Source organism: Akebia trifoliata, chromosome 11, assembly GCF_017979445.1.
Source record: "Akebia trifoliata isolate Shusen 1 chromosome 11, ASM1797944v1, whole genome shotgun sequence".
In the NCBI taxonomy this organism is placed as follows: Eukaryota; Viridiplantae; Streptophyta; class Magnoliopsida; order Ranunculales; family Lardizabalaceae; genus Akebia; species Akebia trifoliata.
Window position 1 is genome coordinate 49,047,225 of NC_141385.1, and position 23,133 is coordinate 49,070,357.

The following is a 23,133-nucleotide window of genomic DNA, read 5'->3' on the forward strand; positions in this document are numbered from 1 at the left end:
AGGTTGATATTAGATGTAATTGATTGCACATTTCTTATTCAAAGAAACATAAGATCGTAAGAGGGCAATAAAGATTATTGATCAAGTTGTTTAGGTATCATTTAGGAAAGTGTGAGGAGTAATTAGAATCATTATAGATATTTTTAGATCTTAATCAATATGATTAAACTCATTAGAGACTTTTCATGAAAATATAGAGTAACTAAAATTTTCTTATATATATATATGGGTCCTGTTCGGCACTCAATCATTTACCCAACAATTTGCCCAACATGGGTGTTAGAAGTTTTGGAATAGGCTGATTTTTGGTGAAGATGATCTCTATGGTGAAGAGATCATCCTCACCAAAAATCAGCCCATTCCAAAACTTCTAACCCCATCACAAATGATTTACAAAAAATGGACAGTTCACGATTTTTCAACTTGTAAACATGGGGTTAGAAGTTTTGAAATGAGTTGATTTTTTATGAGGATGATCTTCTAACCGTAGATATCATCCTTACCAAAAATCAACCCATTCCAAAACTTCTAACCCATGTAAAATAAAACATGTTAGGCAAATTGTTGGGTAAATGGTTGGTTGTTAAATATTTCCCTATATGGGTCCTACTCGGCACCCAACCATTTATCCAACAATTTGCCCAACATGTTTTATTTTACATGGGTTAGAAGTTTTGGAATACATTGGGCAAATTGTTGGGTAAATGGTTGGGTGCTGAATATTTCCACACACATATATATATATATATATATATATATATATAGGGGACGGTTCAGCAGCTCTAAAGTTTGCCAAGTTTGGTGCCAAACATTTTTCAAAATATGAGTTACAAGCTTTGGAATGAGCTGATTTTTCGTGAGGATGATCTCTATGATGAGGAGATCATTCTCACCAAAAATCAGCCTATTCCAAAGCTTCTAACCCCATCAAAAGTGATTTACAAAAATTGGACGGTCCAAGATTCTTCAACTTGTAAACCAGGGTTAGAAGTTTCAAAATGAGCTGATTTTTTTGAGGATGATCTCTTCACCGTAGAGATCATCCTCACAAAAAATCAGCCTATTCCAAAACTTCTAACCCCATCAAAAGTGATTTACAAAAAATGTTTGGCACCAAACTTGGCAAACTTTAGGGCTGCCGAACCGCTCCCATATATATATATATGGTGTCCCGTTCAACAACAAACATTTTGGCAAAATATTTTTCAAAACATGGGTTAGAGGTTTTGGAATGGGCTGATTTTTGGTGAGGATGATCTCTACGGTGAGGAGATCATCCTCACCAAAAATCAGCCCATTCCAAAACTTCTAGCCCTAGTTTACAAGTTGAAAAATCGTGGATCGTCCATTTTTTGTAAACCATTTTTTATGGGGTTAGAAGTTTTGGAATGGGTTGATTTTTGGTAATGATGATCTCCTCACCGTAGAGATCATCCTCACAAAAAATCAGCCCATTCCAAAACCTCTAACCCATGTTTTGAAAAATATTTTGCCAAAATGTTTGTTGCTGAACATTTCTCATATATATATGGGAACGGTTCGGCAGCCCTAAAGTTTGTTAAGTTTGGTGCCAAACATTTTTTGTAGATTAATTTTGATGGGGTTAGAAGTTTTGGAATAGGCTAATTTTTTGTGAGGATGATCTCTATGCTGAAGAGATCATCCTCACAAAAAATCAGCTCATTTTGAAACTTCTAACCCTAGTTTACAAGTTAAAGAATCGTGCATCATCCAATTTTTGTAAATCACTTTTGATGGGGTTAGAAGTTTTGAAATTGGCTGATTTTTGGTGAGGATGATCTCCTCATCATAGAGATCATCCTCACAAAAAATCAGCTCATTCCAAAGCTTCTAACCCATATTTTGAAAAATGTTTGGCATCAAACTTGGCAAACTTTAGGGCTGCTGAACCGTTCCCTATATATATATATGTGTATGTGTGTGTGTGTGTGTGTGTGGAAATGGTGAACACCCAACCATTTGCCCAATCATTTTTGTCTTACATGAGTTAGAAGTTTTGGAATGAACTGATTTTTGGTGAGAATGATCTCTATGGTGAGGAGATCATCCTCACCAAAAATCAACCCATTCCAAAACTTCTAATCCCACAAATGCTTTACAAAAAATGGATGGTTCATGATTTTTTAACTTGTAAACATGGGATTAGAAGTTTTGGAATGGGCTGATTTTTGGTGAGGATGATCTCCTCAGCATAGAGATCATCTTCACCGAGGAGATCATCCTCACCAAAAATCAGCCCATTCCAAAACTTCTAATCCATGTAAGAAAAAATTGAATGGGCAAATTGTTGGGTAAATGGTTGGGTGCCGAACGGGACCTTATATATATAATAATAATCTTGATTGACCGTACGTCAAGTACTCTATTTATGAATTTTTTGCCTTGGATGGGTCAATAACATAGATTAAGGACCTTTCTAATTTGAAACATTGTTATAGTCTTTCTATATATAATAATCTTGATTGACTGTACGTCAAGTACTCTGTTTATGAATTTCTTGCCTTGGATTAGTCAATAATAGGTTAAGGACTTTTCTAATTTGAAACTTTGTTATAGTCTTCAAAGCCTTGCATCAAACATGAAAACTTACCTGTTACCTTGGATTACTATTGGTTTCTTAAAAATTATTACAAAGGGAACCATTCAATCTTGGACTCAGGACTCTCATCCCATCAGCCATTCAGCCATTCGTTTCTTGGAGAGTTTCAAACAGTGTTTTTGACTTTTTCTAGATTTAGTACGTCTAGTAATCTAGTCAAATTGGATACTTGTGAGTCATCGTTGACTAGTCAAATATATATATATATATATTTCAAAATTAATATTAATATTTCGCTTTTCTAAATATACCTATCCAACTCAATAGAACACTAATTAATTTAGCGGGGATACATTAATATTTCAACCCCATTTTAGCCAACTTTTGTCTTGAATGGGTGAGTTAGTTGAAACCATATTTTAAACAAGTTGACGTGTCATAAATTCATAAGTAAAAGTTGGTGTGACAATAGAAAGAGTTATCTTGGTTTATTTTAAAACCTGTACTTGACAGGCTGTGTTCGGCTGTTCTCTTGTCTCCACCACTTGTGCCTTCTTCTCTTCTCTTCTCTTCTCCAACAAATCAAACCCATTTTGCACCGCATCATCTAATCCGAACGGCCAGATTTACGTCTTCTCCAACTAAAGCTCGGAATCTAACGATGTACGTTGGGCGGGTTTTCTTTATTTGGATCGTTATTGGGTTCAGTTACTTCGAACCATTAGCATTCCAAGCGCCGACTCTTGATCCAAGAGAACGTAAGACAAATTTTCTCAAATTTTTGTTGTGACTAAAATCTCCCTCTAGATTGCTAAACTTACCTTCATTCTAGAGTGGGTACTTTCGGTATTTCATAAAATTTCTCAGTCTGCTACTGATCTACTATCCGAACGGAACTGAAGAAGACATGGAGTGACTGAACTACCCATTCGATTCTTAGGAAGACTTCCTTATTGGGTCTTCAGAAATCAGGGGTGTTATAGTCTTTTTCACTATTATTATTATTTTTTGTTACAGGGGTTGTTCTAGAACAAATAGCGAAAACTTTGGGGAAGACCAACTGGAACTTCAACGTAGATCCATGCACTGGACTCTCGGGATGGAACACGACGAATCCCCCTGAAGGATTCGAAAACGCCGTTACTTGCAATTGCACGTTACCTAACACCACCAACTGCCACGTCGTCAGCATGTAAGTGAAGGCTGCCTTTCTTTAAGTTTATATTTAAAAAATGATGTTGTAACGGATGAGATCGAAAGAGATTTCCTAGAGATTAACGAGCCGAATAATCACTAGGAATTCTTTACCTCTCTTTCGCTGGGTGATGATTTACATTATAACATACATACCCCTCCAAGTTTCATCAATATTTGGGAAACCCTCTCGTGTTTTCGAATTGGGATACCCTCCAAGTTTATACTTTTTATAAAAAACTCCCTTACTTTTGAGTCTTTTATAATAAAGTTTGATAGCGACATCTGTATCAAAGTTGAAGAAAACTTCGTGGAATATTCATGTGGGCCCACGATTTTTATGCATGTTGGGCCTCCTATCTGACTATGCTACGCGACCAAAAATCAACCACGTAGCTGATTATGAGAGATTTACCAAACAGACCTAACTATTGTATTTTTATTAAAAAACTCAATTGAAATTCTCACAATTTAAAGTTTGTTTCCCATCAAACTTTATTTTATCAAATTTGTTACCCAATAAACCTTGGAGTAGGGTTCCACGTCATAAAATTTAAATTGATACAGTTAATTTGTTACTTAACATACTTGAAGTAGATCTTAACTGCATCAATTTGTGGCATCAAAAACATGATCTAATACTACATGGTAATAAAAGACGAAATTCCAAGAATTTCAAAAAATCTTTGGAAAAAAAAAAAAAAAAACATAATTTTCACCATTAAATTTTAATTTTAAATTTGAGAGTTCGATTGCCATCCACTTTCAACACATTCGATCAAGCTCCAAAAAAGATTCTTTTTTGAATTTTAATCTTTTGGATATGAGTTTTTCCATAAAATCTAGAAGTCTGTGATGTTGGATTGCCAATTTTGTAATCATTTGGGCCCAACAACCCTTAGTAAGCCTGATTCATAAAGCAAGGTTTGTTCAGTAACAAACTTTATAAAGTAAAGAAGTTTTTGTAATAAAATTGCAACAGATAGGTTTGCTTGGTAAATCTCTCTTCTTTAATTTCTCGTACATGGGATGCATCAATCAACATCAAATTAATTATCATTATTGACTTATAAGACCACAATATTATCATGTCAGGAGAGTCGATTGAGTGTGCCACCTAGGGTAGTCAGATTTTCATGGTTTAGAAATAAAAGATGGGATATGTTTACGATCTCCAATAGTGGTTTTAGGTATAAAGGATGGGGTCTCATCAAATTAGGGAACAATTTTCTAATAAGGTATTGGTTTGGTAGCTTTATATGGGTGGGGTCTTAGACGAGGTATCTCACTAGGTTTGGGACATAGGGATATTTTGATGGGAGTTTGTTTTGGGCATGGGTCACTACCCCTATTTGTATCTTCGTCTACAATTCGAGTATGTAGGGTAGTGGCCTGATTAATTAGTCTAGAGGGGAAATTTTGATCCAAGTTGGCTTGGGCATTACTCACTACCCATATTTGTATCTTTAACCCCATTGTTTGGTTGTATCGCATGAGGTTTCATCCTTGATGTCACATGTTTATGGTGTAACTCAAAGTTTTCTCATTTAAGTTTCGTTTGGATACAAAATAGAAAGTAATTGTAGGAGAAAGTACTTTTGGGAGAAAGTACTTTTAAAAAAATATAAAATAATAATTATTTTTATATATATATGAAAAATTCTTGTAACCAACTCTCAAATTTTATAAATAAGGAAAGAGTCTTCATTTGTACCCAAGCTTGAAGACTATGTAAAACTTCTAAGTTAAACAAAAGTGTGTGTGAATAGCAATGTAAGTTGGGGTAATTCTTAGGACACTTGAATAAAGTTGGATTGAGCTAGATCACAAGGATTGGCTTAAGTATCGCACACATGCAATGAAACAAGGGACTAGGTACATGAGACTAAGCTGGGTTCCTAGATTAGGGTTTGAAAATATGGATCCATGGTTTTCAATCTCAGTTAATTATCTCATCCTGGTCAGAAATGATATTTGAGACAATTCGATCTCAGTAGAATATCTCGCACAATTATTATTATTATTATTATTTTGATTTTTGAACTAGAAAAAGAAGAAGAATCTCCACCTCAGCATCTTGTCTCATTTATAAACGATATCGAGAATTTGATATCATGAGCGAATCATCTAACCTTGGAGGATTTTAAAAATCATACTCCAAACAAGCCTTACTAGAAAAAGTAGAATATTAAAATAAAAAAAATAAAAAATGAAAGGGAAAAATAAGAGATCTACTGTTAGCAACAAACTTTTACTTGTAACACACCAAACTATATGTTTGTTTTAAAAGGTGAATCTCCATTTTCGTGTGCTGAATATGACAAAATTCCGAGTTCGATACACTGTTCATTTTAATTTTCAAAACATGCATTCGTCATTTTTACAACCTAGGACTTGTTAGTTTGTCATGTTTAATATCTACGAATTCATTGATTATAAATATGATGAATTCAATCAAAATGTATCTTTTGGAAATTAAAATGAACAGTATACCAAAATCGAAATTTGGACATAAGTTGTGCACGTCTTTGGAAAAAATCCTTCCTTTAAAAAGGACTAGTGTGTTGTAAGTAAAAGTTGGTGTGCCAATAGCCTCTCTAAAAAATAATGGAAGAAGGAAGAAGAAACCTACATTTCTTTTCATTTTGTGATGCAGAGTACTCAAAAGTCAGGGTCTACCAGGAAAGCTCCCACCAGAACTGTTCAATCTTACCTACCTCAAAGAAATGTAAGAGTTATTCAATTCCATACGCCCCTGGTTCACTTTAGCTTTTCTTTGCATTATTTCCTTAAATTACGCTGAAATTGAAAATGAAAATATCTGTTTTTTAATCTCCTTCATCACACTTTACAGTGATCTCACCCGCTCTTACCTTAACGGTACAATACCTCCAATATGGGGTTCCATGAAATTGGAAAAAATGTAAGCTTTCCAACTCTCTTACATCCTTCTCTAATGCCCATAATTTTTTATTTATTTTTGGTCAAAATTAACAGAGAATTATCATTGCAGTTCCCTTATAGGAAATCGAATATCGGGTCCGATCCCAATACTACCCGGAAGCTTTGCCACTCTCAAAAATCTGTAATTTTTATCCTCCATTTCAATAAACCAAAAGTTTTTCGAGAGTTCATTCTAAGTGGAAAATTCAAAATTTCAGGATTGTGGATATAAACCACCTATCTGGAGATCTACCTTCAGAGCTTGGAAATCTGGTCAACATAGAGGAAATGTAAGGTCTTTCAGCCATTTATTGGATTTTTTTGAATATGGGTATTTGTATAATTGTCGAATTTTCGAAGAATTATAGAATTTTAAGATTTATTTTGGTATTGTAGAGCGTTTTCTTCCAACAATTTTACTGGGGAGTTGCCAAAGACACTTGCTAAACTGATCAACTTGAAAGACTTGTAAGTTTTATTTATTTAGTGTTATATATAAAGTAATGTGCCAAAATTCAGATTTCCAATTAGCAGAGATGAATAAATATAATTTCACACAGACTACTAGCAATTATTGGTAGTCTGTAATTCATAATTATAAGACTGATGGGTTTTCTATATGTACTAAAATATATTTTTTGATCTAAAAACCAACATTATTTAAAGATAATAGTACTCCAACAAGAAGTAAGAACAAAGAGCAGATGAAGAAAATCAATGAAAAATAGTTTGAAGAAGATTATGATCAAATCTAAATTTTTTCCCCCTCTTATGCTTGTCTCAGTCGAACTAATGAGATGCTGTTTTTTTTTTCCTTGTTCAATTACTAATTCTTTTTTTTTTTCCTTTTCTTTTGTTCTTTTTGTATCGAAAGTTCTTTGAATACTTGAGTTCAATATTATCTATATTACTATTATGCAGTCGGATAAGCGATAGCCACTTTACTGGACAGATACCCGATTTTATACAGGAGTGGAAAATGCTTGATAGACTGTAAGGGTTATGTTGAATCCACATTTTTGAGTTCCTTAGAAATCCCACATTTTCAATAACTTGGGACTTATTTCCTTGAATTTCGTTAATGGCAGAGAGATGTATGCAAGCGGTTTGAGAGGTCCCATTCCTTCTGGTATTTCACTTTTGACAAAATTAACCGACTTGTCAGTAAACCCTCCTTATATCATGGTCTTTTAATTATATATTTCACATTCTTTTAATTATGTATGAGTTTGTATTTTTTTTTTTTTTTGTGATCTTTGATTAAGCAATTCAAGGAGTAGTAAATACTTGGTGGAAATTCTGGATGTAGGAGGATTAGTGACATAAATGGACCAGAAATTCAATTCCCACAACTAAGTAACATGACAAACATGAGGACATTGTGAGTTGATTGCTTTTTATGTATCTCATGATTATGAAGTGTTAACCATTTAAATTGACATAAATTGGATTGGGTTGCAGAGTATTGAGGAATTGTAATATTATTGGTGAGATACCGAAATATCTTGGGAGTATGCCAAAGCTGAAAACCTTGTAAGTATGGGCTGTCCTTTTTCCCTAGATATGCTTTTCAAAAAGTTGTTTACTGGATGTTGAGCTGCTTATTCAAGGCTTAGGTGCCTAGTCTTGCATATATATATATAGGGGGGCGTTCAATGGCCAACTTTTTGGCAAAACATTTTTCAAAACATGAGTTAGAGGTTTTGGAATGGGCTGATTTTTGGTGAGGATGATCTCTACGGTGAGGAGATCATCCTCACCAAAAATCAGCCCATTCCAAAACTTCTAACCCATGTTTACAAGTTGAAAAATTGTGGACCGTCCATTTTTTGTAAACTGTTTTTGATGGGGTTAGAAGTTTTGGAATGGGCTGATATTTGGTGATGATGATCTCCTCACCCTAGAGATCATCCTCACCAAAAATCAGCCCATTTCAAAACCTCTAACTCATGTTTTGAAAAATGTTTTGCCAAAAAGTTTGCTAAAAAGTTTGCCATTGAACGCTACCCATATATATATATAAATTAGTTTCACTACATTGCAAGGCATGAGGTTTTCACAATTTATCCAAATTTATCAAGTTTGAATACTTGGCTGAAGATATTTGAAATTGGGGGCATCTAATTTTCTCCACTCATATTGACATAGTGGATGTGTGGCAAAAGGAAGAAGATCACCATCTTCTATCTTGAAAGGCAATCTTGAATCCACAAGGAAGAAATAAGAGAACAAACTGAAACTTATTGATAGTCTTAATGAATTAAACATCGCTTGCAATGCTTTAAATAGACTTTTGGACTTCTAATTTAACTCTACTTCATACTATGATCGTACTTCCCCAAAATTGTAAATATTTGTAAAATAGAAAAAAAATTCTAATTTGACTTAAACTTTCCTACTAACCTTAAAATATATGATAATTATTGGAAAATTAGGTCTAGAATTTATCTGAAAAAGGTTGAATCTTAAGAAAAAAATATTTACAAAAAACCCAAACGATGCAAAACTCAAGTCACATAATCATTTGATTTAAAGCACTATTCACTCCCTACTCGAATATGAACTCAATATTGCAAAAGATTTATAATGTGTCTCCGGGATACAGTGAGCCCAGTCTTTTGATCATAATTCACATTTTACAAAGATAGAGAATTGCCGAAATAATTCAATTGGATTAGAACCAAAAAAACATAAGCAAGAAAGAGAGATTAGATAATTTTGTATGCTAAAGAATTGCTTAGGTTGTGTGTTCTAATATGTGTATACATATCCCTTTTTATAGATTTAATACGGTTGTCCAAATAGTCACCATGACCGTTTGCTTGAATAGTTACAATTTACAAGCTTTTATGACAATCAATAATTCTGAGCATGGTCAAACCACTTTGGCCAATGGTAAACTCGTTTGAGTACGATCCAACAGTCACTTCGTGGTCAAATCCGTTTGACCAAGAAACATAATGATGAATGAACCCATTCGAATCAAGACCATAGTTCTACACCCATTCCAACCTTCAAGCTCCACGTGAGAATGCATACGCATGGAGTGCAACTCAAAAGCATTCTACACACGTGTGTGTATGAGTGAAGTATCGAACCACCGCTTAGTAACAAATTATAGGCTTTCCCACATAAATACCTAAGGTAGGTAAATAAGAAATCTTATTTAACCTCAATGATATTCTTCTCTTTACATCAATGTGGGACTATCTTTTAGGAGATAGATTCTTAACTTAAAATACACTTAGCATACATAATACAAAATTCCCTTCAACTTACCAAAAATTCCATTTAACCGAAGATATAAAAATCTTATTTTTAGTTTAATCTAATAAATATTTGTATTATTGAAATAATTGTTAACACCCTCTAAAACAAGTTTGGACTCAAAATACGCTAAAACAAATACTACCAAAAATAGGAAGTTCAACACAAGAAATGCGTTTGACACTCAAAATGGATTTTTTTCGCACTCATAGTGTTTCCCGTAAGCTTTTCGAATGGATATAATAATAGTCGTCCCTATTTACGCTCGTGAAGTTATGCCCGTTTGAAGCTAAGGTGTGCAATTAGTCTTTCCCTTCTTCCTATGGCCCCTCTCGCTCATTATAATCTTTTGCAACTTGTTCTACAACACAAGAACAGACAAACTGAGTATTTTATAAAACAAATGTACAAAATTGTTAACTGGTTATCAATTCATTTGTGTTCAGGGAATTAGGAATATATATATATGGTAGCATAATAAACTATTTCAAAATGACTACGTTGACACCTCAAGAAAGAATAGATTAGAGATCTAACATTGTCAATTCTAGCTCAAAATATTGTGGGATTTTTAAGCCTTTTAAGTGTAGAACTATCTATTACGTTTTGGAGCAACAACTTGTAAAGAGGTTGGCATTCTAATAAGTGAACGTGACATAAAGCATACTAGTAGGTACTACTGCTAATAGTAAACAAATGTATGGGAGAGCTGACTTTGGAGTTCTAGACCAAGATAGCACTGAGAGATTTTTATTTTTATTTTTGCTATTATGTGCTATCAATAGTTTATCGTAATACAATTTCTTTTAGAAGTACTTCTTTGAATTCCAACCCCAATTTTTTTGGGATAAGGATGATGATGTGTATTTCAATGTGGTCCTTTGACATCTTTTATTATAAGTATTAAAAATTAATAAAAACATTTATGAAGTAACGTGGTTGTTAACATTCTTTCGGGATGCATCCTTTTCCCTATCTCTTTTGTGATGCTTTTTCTTTTTCTGCAGAGACCTCAGCTTTAACAAGCTAGCAGGAAAAATTCCAGAGAGCTTTGGAAGTCTAAGAGATTTAGATTTCGTGTAAGTGATCTGATTATTACAATGCTTAGTGATGGCTTCTATGATGCTATTACATTACAAAAAACTGGTCAATCACACATGATTAATGAGATAATTTTGATTAGGTACTTGACTAGGAATTTGCTGACTGGAACTGTGGAAGAGTGGATGTTGAAAACAAACTAGTAAGTTCTTCTTTCTGAATGCTTAACTTTCATCTTAACATTGCAACTGTGTAACTAAGTTCAATCTTATGTAAGGACAAGCCAAATTTGAAGCGAAGTCATAATTGCAAAATTGAATGTAACGTTTCTTCACTTGGTGCTTTGTATGCATTTAAGCTTCGTGTTTTTTTTTTGCTTTGGTTGGTTTAGGTAGCAGATTTTCTAGTTTGATTTGAAGTTTAGGAAGTTTTGAAATTAGGGTATTCTTAGGGGGAAAGAAGAAAAATGAGGAGAAGAAGAAGATTAGGAAAGATAGAAGAGAAAATCAGGTTTTTTTCTTCATCACATTGAAAAAAAAAACTCAAACAAACATGCAACATGAAAACCTATGGTTAGTATTTATCTTAAGGATGCATAATATATCCTCCAAATGCATGTTTTATTCTGACCATTGGATTTTGTATTTTAAGGGTAGGGATTGTGTGTTTGTTTAGAAATTATCTTTTCTTGAGTCCATGGAACCCAACTCTCATATGTGCATACACATGTGGAGAGAGAGAGAGAGAGAGAGAGAGAGAGTTATATAGACCAAAGGTCCACCTATCTCTATATACCGCATGTTCATGTGGCACCCAAAAACATGATCTGGATCCTGTTGTATGGTGTCAGGGTCTCAGGTTATTGAACGCAAAGTAGAGAAGATATTTAAAATATAGGTTTCTTGACAAAGAATGTTCTATTTTCTGCCCCCTTGTTAAGTTATGGTCTGTATCTCATTTAATGTGGCGATTTGGGGGCATAGAGATCTAATCATGGGATGACCAACTTTCTTTAATGTTTTATCTTACTTTGTTTCTCAGTTTGGTGCCGGGCTTGTATTCGGATTGTTGTGATGTCTTTTAATCGAGGTTGAAAGCTTTTGATTATGTCTTGGAGATGTTAAAGAGGGTAACTTAGTTCAAGCATAACGTTGAGGTGATTCTAATGGTGGAGGAACTGAGGGATCCTTCATGAAATTTATCTGATGCTACTTTCTTTCAAAAGGGTATAGTCGACACTTTAAGATTGGCCAACCTCTAAGATCTTGGTTTCTCGATCCCTTAAGTTAACAAATAGGTGTTATCCCTTCCATTAGGTAATATCAACATCATATTTCCATGGTCTATCCAAATCACATGCTTTTTCATCCTTATAATATTTACCTAGAGATAAAGGAATATGACAAACTTCTATACTTTTACTGTTGGTCCCTTCTCGATCTAACTAATAGTGTAAGGATGGGAACTTTTTAGTTGGTTATTTTATATGTTCCACTAGCTTATTTGCAACAAAATTCTTGTATCTCATATGATCCACAATCACATCACATACTTCCTGATTGACTGTACAACAGGATCGAAATATATTATGATGCTGACTGCTATCCTCCTGATTTAGCTTATGCAATATTCATTGCACTAGGGTGGGGTGCTTCTTGGTTGGCAACAAAATTCTTGTAGCTCTTACTTTCCACAATCACATCACATACTTCCTGATTGACTGTACGACATGGCCGAAATATATTATGATGCTAACTGCGGTCCTCCTGATTTAGCGTATGCAATACTCGTTGCAGTAGGGAGGAGTGCTTTTTGGTCAATAATATTAAATGTTCTACTAGCTTATTCAACAAAATTCTCGCAGACCGTCACCAATCACGTCATAGACTTTCTAATAGACTGTACAACGGGATCAAAAGATATTATGACGCTGCCTAAGGTCCTCTTATTTTAGCGCTTGCGATGCTTGTTGCACTATGCAATTAACCTATTCTCCATCCTTCTTGGCAAATTCGACCCCATCATAAAGGTCACCATCATCATTTGCACCTTCATCCCCTTTTACATCCTAGTCATTCTTCACCAAATTCATAGGTCTACAGTCTGGAGACATGTTGGAACGATGACCAGTTTTTCCACTTTTGTAGCAATTCCTTGGTGTTGGTTACTTGGTCTGTTTTTGTTAGTTGGCCATGTCGCTTGGTTGTTGGTACTGCCATCAACAACAACAATGCCCTTAGATGATACCACTTGTGACCTCTATTGAGTAGACTAAACTAATGGTTGGATGCCATTTCCTTTATCAGTAGTAGAATATGACTCTAGGGTATGCCTCCTATAGTACCTTGAGTTTCCTTCCCACTTCTTCGACAATGTACAACACTACAACACTTGCAAGTCAATCTTATCTCGAAGTGATGGCCGCAAACCATTGAGATATCTGATTACCTATTGACCATCCATTTCTTTCAGATTGTTACAATCTGGAAGCTTGGAAAATTCACTAGTGTAGTCAAACACGAATTTGGAGCCCTATGTGCAATTCTGGTACATCTGAAATAGGTGTTTTTCGTGATCCAATGACAAAAAAAATTCCATAAGTGATTTCATCCAATGCCAAATTTTCATGGGATTCTTTTAGTGTTGTTGCCTTCTCCTCAGTAGTTTCAATATTTGGTGCCACCAAATTGCAGCCCTACTTTTCTATCGAAAAGTGACAAGTTTCACCATCTTCTCTTCGGGAATCTCTATCATCTTGAAAAATCACTCCACCTTGGAGATTCAGTCAAGGAAGTCCTCTATATTCAATTTTCCGTTGATGTAGTAATATTTGTCTTCTACTGATAGTCGTCGTACTCCCTTCGTCGCCTTACCGGTTGATGCATAATGAACCCCTCATCACCTTCGTATTCAAACTCATATTCACTATCATGTTGATGACGATAATGATGTTCAAAATCGTTTCTGTTAACAAGTTGGCCTTCGCAATTCCTCCAGCTTATACTCCATCAATTGGTGGTTGACTTTGTTGATGTTGAGAGTCAGTCTGACAAGCTGTTCGCTGATCACATTTAGTTGCTATCCCTGTTCTTTGAACGTTTCCCACATCAATACCACGATCATCACCGTTATAGTTTAGCTTTTATGGATTCTGAATTAAATGGGAAAATATTGATTTATCTAATGTAACACAAATTTACTACATTTAATCAAGAAGATGATTTTTTCATTTTGCAATTTTGGCATACAGTGATCTTTCCTACAACAACTACTCAAAGGGAAGCGTTGAGGGATCTAATTGTCAGCAGCGAAATGTGTTAAGAATACTTCCATTTAATTTGGCTTCTTAATAGTTTCTAGCTTATTATGATTAAATATCTTGTTTCTAATACTATACTTTTCACATTGCATTATTTTATTCAGAAACATATTTAGAAGCTCTTCACCGGGGAACTCGTAAGTTGCTGATAACTTTTTTCATATTAACCTATTTACTTTATATATTTCTTTGTTAAATAAAAATACATTCAATCTGATCTCTTAATGATGACATGTTCTTGACCTTTTATTGATTGAGAAGTGGAGTCATTCCATGCTTGGACAAGAGTGTTCATTGTCAAAAGAGTAAGTCTGAGTTTTTGGAATAAGAAATCTTTTTTTCCTCTCTAACTGTTCAAAAGTTTCTCTTTCTTCGTATTGATATCCATTATTAACCATACCATTAAATTTATTTATTTTTTAGGCTAGAATTCTGATAATGCCCTTGTTAAATTCATTTATTATTTCTATACTATGGTGGAAATAAGTAATTGACAATTTAATCTTTCGTTCATTTTTTTTATCAACACCCAATTAGAATTGTTTTTCAATTAATCAACAATTTGTTCATAAAAAACCTTAAGGAATGCCAGTTTTGAGCATCACTTGCAGATCACGTGTCCCTCCCCCAGTTGGATATATATATATATATATATGGAATTATGAATTTCATGGGAAAATGAATTCTGTCGTTTGACTGCACCTGGGAAAATGTTGAGAAGAGAGCTCATTTTTAGTTTTGGGGGATGGGGTAAATCACGAAAGAGTAACATTAGGTGGTGGGAAAATTATCCCCTATTAACAAAATGAATGTTCCGTTTTTGTTTCCTTTCCTTATTATATCCACTGAGCATTAATCCATTGCTGCTTTTATTCCAGAGAGGTATTTATTCCATATAAATTGTGGAGGACAACGATTTGAGGACGGAAATACAAAATATGAAGCTGATGCAGAGCCCTCGCCTGCTCCTTCAAAGTTTCATGAAGGTGGAGAAAACTGGGCATTTAGCAGCACTGGAAACTTCTTGGACAGTGATAGCAATAACAACTATATAGCAGCAAATAAAACCGCACTCTCAATGAAAAATAGTCAATTATACATGCAAGCCCGCCTTTCACCCCTCTCTCTCACATATTACGGATTTTGTCTGGAACATGGGGAATACAATGTGGACCTTCACTTTGCGGAGATAATGATTACAAATGACAATTATAGCAGCCTTGGAAGGCGCATTTTTGATATTTACATTCAGGTAACTAACGAAGTTATAAATATTTGTGTGTTCATTAGCATATAAAGGTCAGGTTTAATTAACTAGATTAATTTATTGTAGGGGGATCTGGTACATAAGGATTTCAATATTGTGGATGAAGCGGGTGGTGCTAATAAGGAAACAATAAAAAATTTTACGGCAGTTGTGAATACTAGCGGGACTCTAGAGATCCACTTCTATTGGGCTGGGAAAGGAACAACAGGGATCCCTATTAGAGGAACCTATGGTCCTCTTGTGTCAGCTATTTCGGTGAAATCTAGTAAGTTTAATGTTTTTATTAAGCGTCCTTGATGCCTATCTCTTGTAGTGTGAGTATTAATGATGTTTATATCAAGCATTTCTTATCATTGAATACATAGATTTAAATTAGATAGGTTTTTTTTTCTTGATCCTTGTTGATAATTAATTCACCTATAATTCAAGTTTACAAATCGTGGAATTTTTTGAGAAAATATTCTGCTTGGACACATAATTCAAAATGATTGATAGGGTAGAATCCTTATTGGATTATATATCTTGCCATATTATTGTTCCCTGTTTCTTGGACCAAAATTTCACCATATTTGTTTTTGTCAAAGTCGAATATACTAAAAACATAAGAAAATTTCCTTAGCATATTTTTTTTTCTATCTTAGCACATCATGTAGGTTCTTGACTGTGTCTGTACTTCATACAAAAAAGTCTGACAAATGATGATTCCAAATTAAAGATATAAATTATGTTTATTTATTTATTTCCTATGAAACATGAGGAGCAAGATTATAAATTTAGGTTTCAGTGTATTTCATTCAGCTTGGAAATTGAAATATTTTGTATAAAATTTTGAACTACTAAGGAAACAAATGCATTTTCATGGAAATGATAGAAATGTTATAGCAATAATGGAAATATTGAGAAAATTTTCTTTCAAACTGCGGGAAATATTAAACTGACATGAAAAACTCACTTATAAATTATCATACTAGAGTAAAAAACCATGTGGAGTGTCAAAATAAAGATCAAGAAGGTTTCATTTTGCAATAGCATTTGTATCTGAGAGCTTGACAAGCTAAAACAACAATATTTTACATAGAAATGAGAATAATAATGACATATTTCGATAAACAGTAGAATTCGCCCGAAATATTATTTCATACAAAAATTACCATTTACTGAATTTTTTTGCAAAATGAACCCACTGAGATATATAAAAAAGAAAAATGACGGTAAAATTTGCTTGTCGAGCCTTGTGAAAATAGAAATATTTTAGTTTATTTAATGTGAAATGTCCTAATCTAATACCATGAATGAGAATGCATACTAAAGAAATGAACTATGGGCATGAAAATGATTTTTTATTTTTTTTGTTGATTTAACCTAGTTGTATTATTTTTTATTGATGCTTAAGCTTCAAATTGTTCCTTTAAATCAGCCAAGTGGATTTAAATTCTGCAATTTATTGACATTCTGGGTCTATACATCTTTTTGTGTATCACCTTGGAAATGTCATCTGGATGCATTTCGAAATAATAATTGGGAATATTTGCAGAATTCAATCCTCCTTCAAAGCTATCTGCAGGTGCTGTGGTTGGAATTGTTGTGGCTTCAGTTTCATCCGCTATTTTTGTGATTATTGGCATTCTTTGGTGGAAAGGATGCCTTGGACGAAAGAGCACAATTGATGAAGGTGGGAAATCTTCCAAATGATTTACTCAAAACAAGTAAAAAGTGGGCATGAATGATTTCAAAATTACTGGTGCAGACACATTTTTAAAATATTTATCCAAAAAGGGCATATGCTTGTTTGGGTTTTTGTTATCAGAATGGGTATCCATTGTGTACAATCATTTTTACTGAATTAACTTTTATACCTTTGTTTTTTATTTCTTAAAAATGAATTTATTTTCTCCATAAAAGAGGTAAGAGTATAAGAATTCAAATAATGAAAGTGGCCATATAAAAGATACCCTTTTTGGTATAAATAAATAAATAAATACCAAAATGGGTATATGCACCTTTTGATAAAGATTTTGGAAAACGTATCTGGGAGGATAATTTCAGAAAAATACTCTCCCATTTTGGTAAAACACCCAAAAAGAAATATGCCAGAAGTTGTCTAGTTCTAAAAATCTATTGACTTCACCTTATACTTATTCATGGTCTGCTTTTAATCCATGTTTCTAGTAACATGTAGACAGCGTGGCTGTGTGTCATTATGTTAAGCATGAAGTATAGAATGGAAGAACTTGAGGATGCATCTTTCATCTAACCTATCTCTTTGGACAGATCTGAGAGGTCTAGACCTACAAACTGGTTCCTTCACTCTAAGGCAAATTAAAGCTGCCACGAACAATTTCGATGTGGAAAACAAGATTGGAGAAGGGGGTTTTGGTCAGGTTTTCAAGGTATTGTATATAGGAATCATTTTCTTGAACTCCATCACTGTTTATCCCAATCTATGCATGATTGTCCCTGTTATTCTTACTATTATAATGAGAAGGCAGAGTTGAGGGTTGTTGACACCAAAATTTTCTTCCAAAAAGGCCTCCATAAATTACATTTGAACTTACTAATTATTAGGATCTTTTTGGTCAAAATGAATAAAATTGCAGACACATGACTCTCATGACCATGTCAGTTAATTTATTGAAATTACAAATGCATCCTTTCAATCTTCAATATTATAATGAGATAAGTATTTGATGCAAATTCAAAATCACCATAATTGATATTTTAAATAAAAAATACTCTCGCAATAAATATTAAATTACAAAAAGTCCTTTCAATATATTTAATTATAAACTGTAATATGAAGTTAGATTATCTATTTAAAATTTTAAAATAATTATTTAAATTAATTATAAAAAAAAATATTTTTTTGTAATAATTGTGTGACTGCACATGCCACCTACCAATGGTTATATAATTGAAACCTTACTTTCTTACTCAAATACAGGGTCATCTATCAGATGGTACTATAATTGCAGTGAAACAACTTTCTTCCAAATCAAAGCAAGGAAACCGTGAATTTGTTAATGAGATTGGAATGATTTCTGCTCTTCAACATCCCAATCTTGTAAGGCTTTATGGATGTTGTATCGAAGGAAAACAATTGTTGCTAATATACGAATACATGGAAAATAACTGTCTTGCCCGTGCTTTGTTTGGTAAGTGCAACATCATTTGCTTTTCACTAATTTGTTCCAAGTAGTAGGATAGGTAATATTGTTTAGACTGGTATCGTTAATTTTTGTTGATTTGATGATCTAAAGGTTCAGAACAATGTCAATTGAGATTGGATTGGCCAACCAGGCACAAGATTTGTGTTGGCATAGCAAGAGGTCTAGCCTATCTTCATGAAGAATCAACACTGAAGATTGTTCACAGAGACATCAAGGCTACTAATGTACTGCTTGATAAGAATCTTGAACCCAAGATATCTGACTTTGGTTTGGCCAAACTTGATGAAGAGGAGAATACCCATATCAGCACTCGAATTGCTGGAACTCTGTGAGTCACCATGCTTACATTGCTCTTAATTCATTCTGATTTCTAGCCTTTATTTTTATTTCTCTACCTTAAAGCTTCTTCAAGCAAATTTTTTTCTTCATAATTTTATGTTCTACCCAAAAAGAGCTATAGATTTTTATTTTTTCTAGAACTTCTACCCGTTATCATCAAAGCCCTGTCCTGAATTCATGGGGTCGGTTGAATGAATCATGTTCCTGCGTTCAATTGTATCTAAAGGGGTGTCTTCTATTAATTGAAGGATCTTCAAATCAAACTGACTACCTCACAGTCCATCTTCTTTTTTTTCTTTCTATCTTATAACCTTCAACTTGCATGTTTCTTCGAAATCTTTGGGATAAGGCTTCAATGATGATGATGAACTTGAAAGATCCTTCTTATTGGGGCTGTTATCTGTCTTCATTACACATAACCAGATCATCTCAATGAACTTTCTCTTTGTTTGTCACCTATTGGGGCTACTCCCACATTTTCATGAATGCACTTATTTCTAATTTTTTTTCCTTTTTAGTCTTTCCACTCATCTTTTGAACATCTTCGTCTCTATTATGCTAAATCTATGAGTGTGTTCCTTGAGTACCCAAATTTGGCTCCAAAAACGTAGTTGGCCTTTCTTGTTGTCTTATAAAAATTTTCTTTTAATTTGATAGGGAGGTGTCTATCATATATCATTCCTAAATCTCATCTACACATTAGCCTTCCAACTCTAATTCTATCAGCTACATCCTCAATCTTTCCATCTTTATGGAACTTCAACCCATTGAACAAAATCATACTTGATCTTTCGATCGAGGGAACCAAAATAACTCAATGTTATCTAGTTAAGTGGTATGGATGTTCCCTCCATAAATATACGAGTAAGTAGACACGATAATATGATTGGTTGAAGCACGCTTATACAACTATTATAACTAGGTCCTAACTCATGCATGCCAAATGTGACGCATAATAATCTTGATTTTTTCAGAGGATATATGGCACCAGAGTACGCTATGAGAGGTTACCTTACCGACAAAGCAGATGTCTACAGTTTTGGAATTGTTGCCTTGGAAATTGTCAGTGGGAGGAGCAATACAAGTCCTAAGTCGAAAGAAGACGGCATTTATCTTCTCGATTGGGTAATTTAGATCTATAATCCCAGTTTAATATAATTTTTGCTTATAGTTAATGAGCTTTATGTGCTTAGACTTGATTTCCCGATAAGCAACTAATTTACCACTACCCTTTTTTTTAAGGCAATGGTTCTAAAGGAGAAAGGAAATTTAATGGAGTTGGTGGATCCATGGTTGGGATCTGAATTCAACAAGGAAGAGGTGTTGGGGATGATTAATGTGGCTCTCTTATGCACTAATGCATCTTCGATACTTAGGCCTACAATGTCTGCAGTGGTGAGTATGCTCGAAGGTAGAACCATTGTTGAAGAAATAGTTTCTGATCCAAGTATCTCTGGTGATGATTCGAAATTTGATGCTATTAGAAACCATTTTAAACAAATCCGAAGTCCAAGCATGAATGACAGTGAGACCCAGAGTATGTTAGATGCTCCGTGGACTGGGTCTTCCACGTCAGCCAAAGATCTCTACCCCTTCAAGCCAGATTCCAGTTATTGGAATCACCGAATATAGAGCTGTGAACACTAGTTTGATCGTCCATTCTTTCTGTTCACATTTATACGGAAGTGTATTTTATCCTTTTCATTGTGATTTTAGGAAAACAAAGCTTTTATTTGAATAAAAGAAACATGGCGTGCTTGCAGGTTACATTTTGATCTCTCCCCATGGAGTTCACACTTATTCTAAAACAAGAGCGATTGTGGCTTTCTAATCATGGGGTACTTAGAGAGCTTGACAAGCTAAAACAACAATATTATTACATAGAAAGGGAGATAATAATGACATATTTCGATAAACAGTAGAATTCGCCCGAAATATTATTTCATACAAAAATTACCATTTACTGAATTTTTTTGCAAAATGAACCCACTGAGATATATATACAAAAGAAAAATGACGGTAAAATTTGCTTGTCGAGCCTTGTGAAAATAGAAATATTTTAGTTTATTTAATGTGAAATGTCCAAATCTAATTCCATGAATGAGAATGCATACTAAAGAAATGAACTATGGCATGAAAATGATTTATTATTTTTTTTTGTTGATTTAACCTAGTTGTATTATTTTTTATTGATGCTTAAGCTTCAAATTGTTCCTTTAAATCAGCCAAGTAGATTTAAATTCTGCAATTTATTGACATTCTGGGTCTATACATCTTTTTGTGTATCACCTTGGTAATGTCCTCTGGATGCATTTCGAATTAATAATTGGGAATATTTGCAGAATTCGATCCTCCTTCAAAGCTATCTGCAGGTGCTGTGGTTGGAATTGTTGTGGCTTCAGTTTCATCCGCTATTTTTGTGATTATTGGCATTCTTTGGTGGAAAGGATGCCTTGGACGAAAGAGCACAATTGATGAAGGTGGGAAATCTTCCAAATGATTTACTTAAAACAACATGAATGATTTCAAAATTACTGGTGCAGACACATTTTTAAAATATTTATCCAAAAAGGGCATATGCTTGTTTGGGTTTTTGTTATCAGAATGGGTATCCATTGTGTACAATCATTTTTACTGCATTAACTTTTACACCTTTGTTTTTTATTTCTTAAAAATGAATTTATTTTCTCCATAAAAGAGGTAAGAGTATAAGAATTAAAATAATGAAAGTGGCCATATAAAAAATACCCTTTTTGGTAAAAATAAATAAATAAATACCAAAATGGGTATATGCACTTTTTGATAAATATTTTAGAAAACGTATCTGGGAGGATAATTTCAGAAAAATACTCCCCCATTTTGGTTAAACACCCAAAAAGAAATATGCCAGAATTTGTCTAGTTCTAAAAAATCTATTGACTTCACCTTATACTTATTCATGGTCTGCTTTTAATCCATGTTTCTAGTAACATGTCTTTAGACAGCATGGCTGTGTGTCATTATGTTAAGAATGAAGTATAGAATGCAAGAACTTGAGGATGCACCTTTCGTCTAACCTATCTCTTTGGACAGATCTGAGAGGTCTAGACCTACAAACTGGTTCCTTCACTCTAAGGCAAATTAAAGCTGCCACGAACAATTTCGATGTGGAAAACAAGATTGGAGAAGGGGGTTTTGGTCAGGTTTTCAAGGTATTGTATGTAGGAATCATTATCTTGAACTCCATCACTGTTTATCCCAATCTATGCATGATTGTCCCTGTTATTCTTACTATTATAATGAGAGAAGGCAGAGTTAAGGGTTGTTGACACCAAAATTTTCTTCCAAAAAGGCCTCCATAAATTACATTTGAACTTACTAATTATTACGATCTTTTTGGTCAAAATGAATAAAATTGCAGACACATGACTCTCATGACCATCTTAGTTAATTTATTGAAATTACAAATGCATCCCTTTCAATCTTCAATATTATAATGAGATAAGTATTTGATGCAAATTCAAAATCACCATAATTGATATTTTAAATAAAAAATACTCTCGCAATAAATATCAAATTACAAAAAGTCCTTTCAATATATTTAATTATAAACTGTAATATGAAGTTACATTTTCTATTTGAAATTTTAAAATAATTATTTAAATTAATTTAAAAAAAATATATTTTTTTGTAATAATTGTTTGACTGCACATGCCACCTACCAATGGTTATATAATTGAAACCTTACTTTCTTACTCAAATGCAGGGTCATCTATCAGATGGTACTATAATTGCAGTGAAACAACTTTCTTCCAAATCAAAGCAAGGAAACCGTGAATTTGTTAATGAGATTGGAATGATTTCTGCTCTTCAACATCCCAATCTTGTAAGGCTTTATGGATGTTGTATCGAAGGAAAACAATTGTTGCTAATATACGAATACATGGAAAATAACTGTCTAGCCCGTGCTTTGTTTGGTAAGTGCAACATCATTTGCTTTTCACTAATTTGTTCCAAGTAGTAGGATAGGTAATATTGTTTAGACTGGTATCTTTAA

At 33.7% G+C, this 23,133-nt stretch overlaps 1 protein-coding gene across 1 annotated transcript in view; it reads left to right on the forward strand.

Moving 5' to 3' along the window:
- LOC147392351 (putative leucine-rich repeat receptor-like serine/threonine-protein kinase At3g14840) overlaps positions 1-23,133 on the forward strand; it is a 28,872-nt gene that overhangs the window by 3,665 nt on the left and 2,074 nt on the right. Inside the window, exons 2-29 of the mRNA XM_086459176.1 lie at positions 3,074-3,318; positions 3,578-3,752; positions 6,411-6,482; positions 6,609-6,677; positions 6,768-6,839; positions 6,916-6,987; positions 7,094-7,165; positions 7,619-7,690; positions 7,786-7,857; positions 8,007-8,078; positions 8,159-8,230; positions 10,972-11,043; positions 11,148-11,207; positions 14,256-14,321; positions 14,429-14,461; positions 14,583-14,629; positions 15,203-15,576; positions 15,658-15,856; positions 17,126-17,263; positions 17,863-17,981; positions 18,533-18,743; positions 18,849-19,086; positions 20,072-20,222; positions 20,340-20,726; positions 21,323-21,326; positions 21,440-21,577; positions 22,170-22,288; positions 22,843-23,053. Of these exons, the coding sequence (XP_086315302.1) occupies positions 3,074-3,318; positions 3,578-3,752; positions 6,411-6,482; positions 6,609-6,677; positions 6,768-6,839; positions 6,916-6,987; positions 7,094-7,165; positions 7,619-7,690; positions 7,786-7,857; positions 8,007-8,078; positions 8,159-8,230; positions 10,972-11,043; positions 11,148-11,207; positions 14,256-14,321; positions 14,429-14,461; positions 14,583-14,629; positions 15,203-15,576; positions 15,658-15,856; positions 17,126-17,263; positions 17,863-17,981; positions 18,533-18,743; positions 18,849-19,086; positions 20,072-20,222; positions 20,340-20,726; positions 21,323-21,326; positions 21,440-21,577; positions 22,170-22,288; positions 22,843-23,053 (3,632 nt within the window). The remainder of the gene's footprint in view (positions 1-3,073; positions 3,319-3,577; positions 3,753-6,410; positions 6,483-6,608; positions 6,678-6,767; positions 6,840-6,915; positions 6,988-7,093; positions 7,166-7,618; positions 7,691-7,785; positions 7,858-8,006; positions 8,079-8,158; positions 8,231-10,971; positions 11,044-11,147; positions 11,208-14,255; positions 14,322-14,428; positions 14,462-14,582; positions 14,630-15,202; positions 15,577-15,657; positions 15,857-17,125; positions 17,264-17,862; positions 17,982-18,532; positions 18,744-18,848; positions 19,087-20,071; positions 20,223-20,339; positions 20,727-21,322; positions 21,327-21,439; positions 21,578-22,169; positions 22,289-22,842; positions 23,054-23,133) is intronic.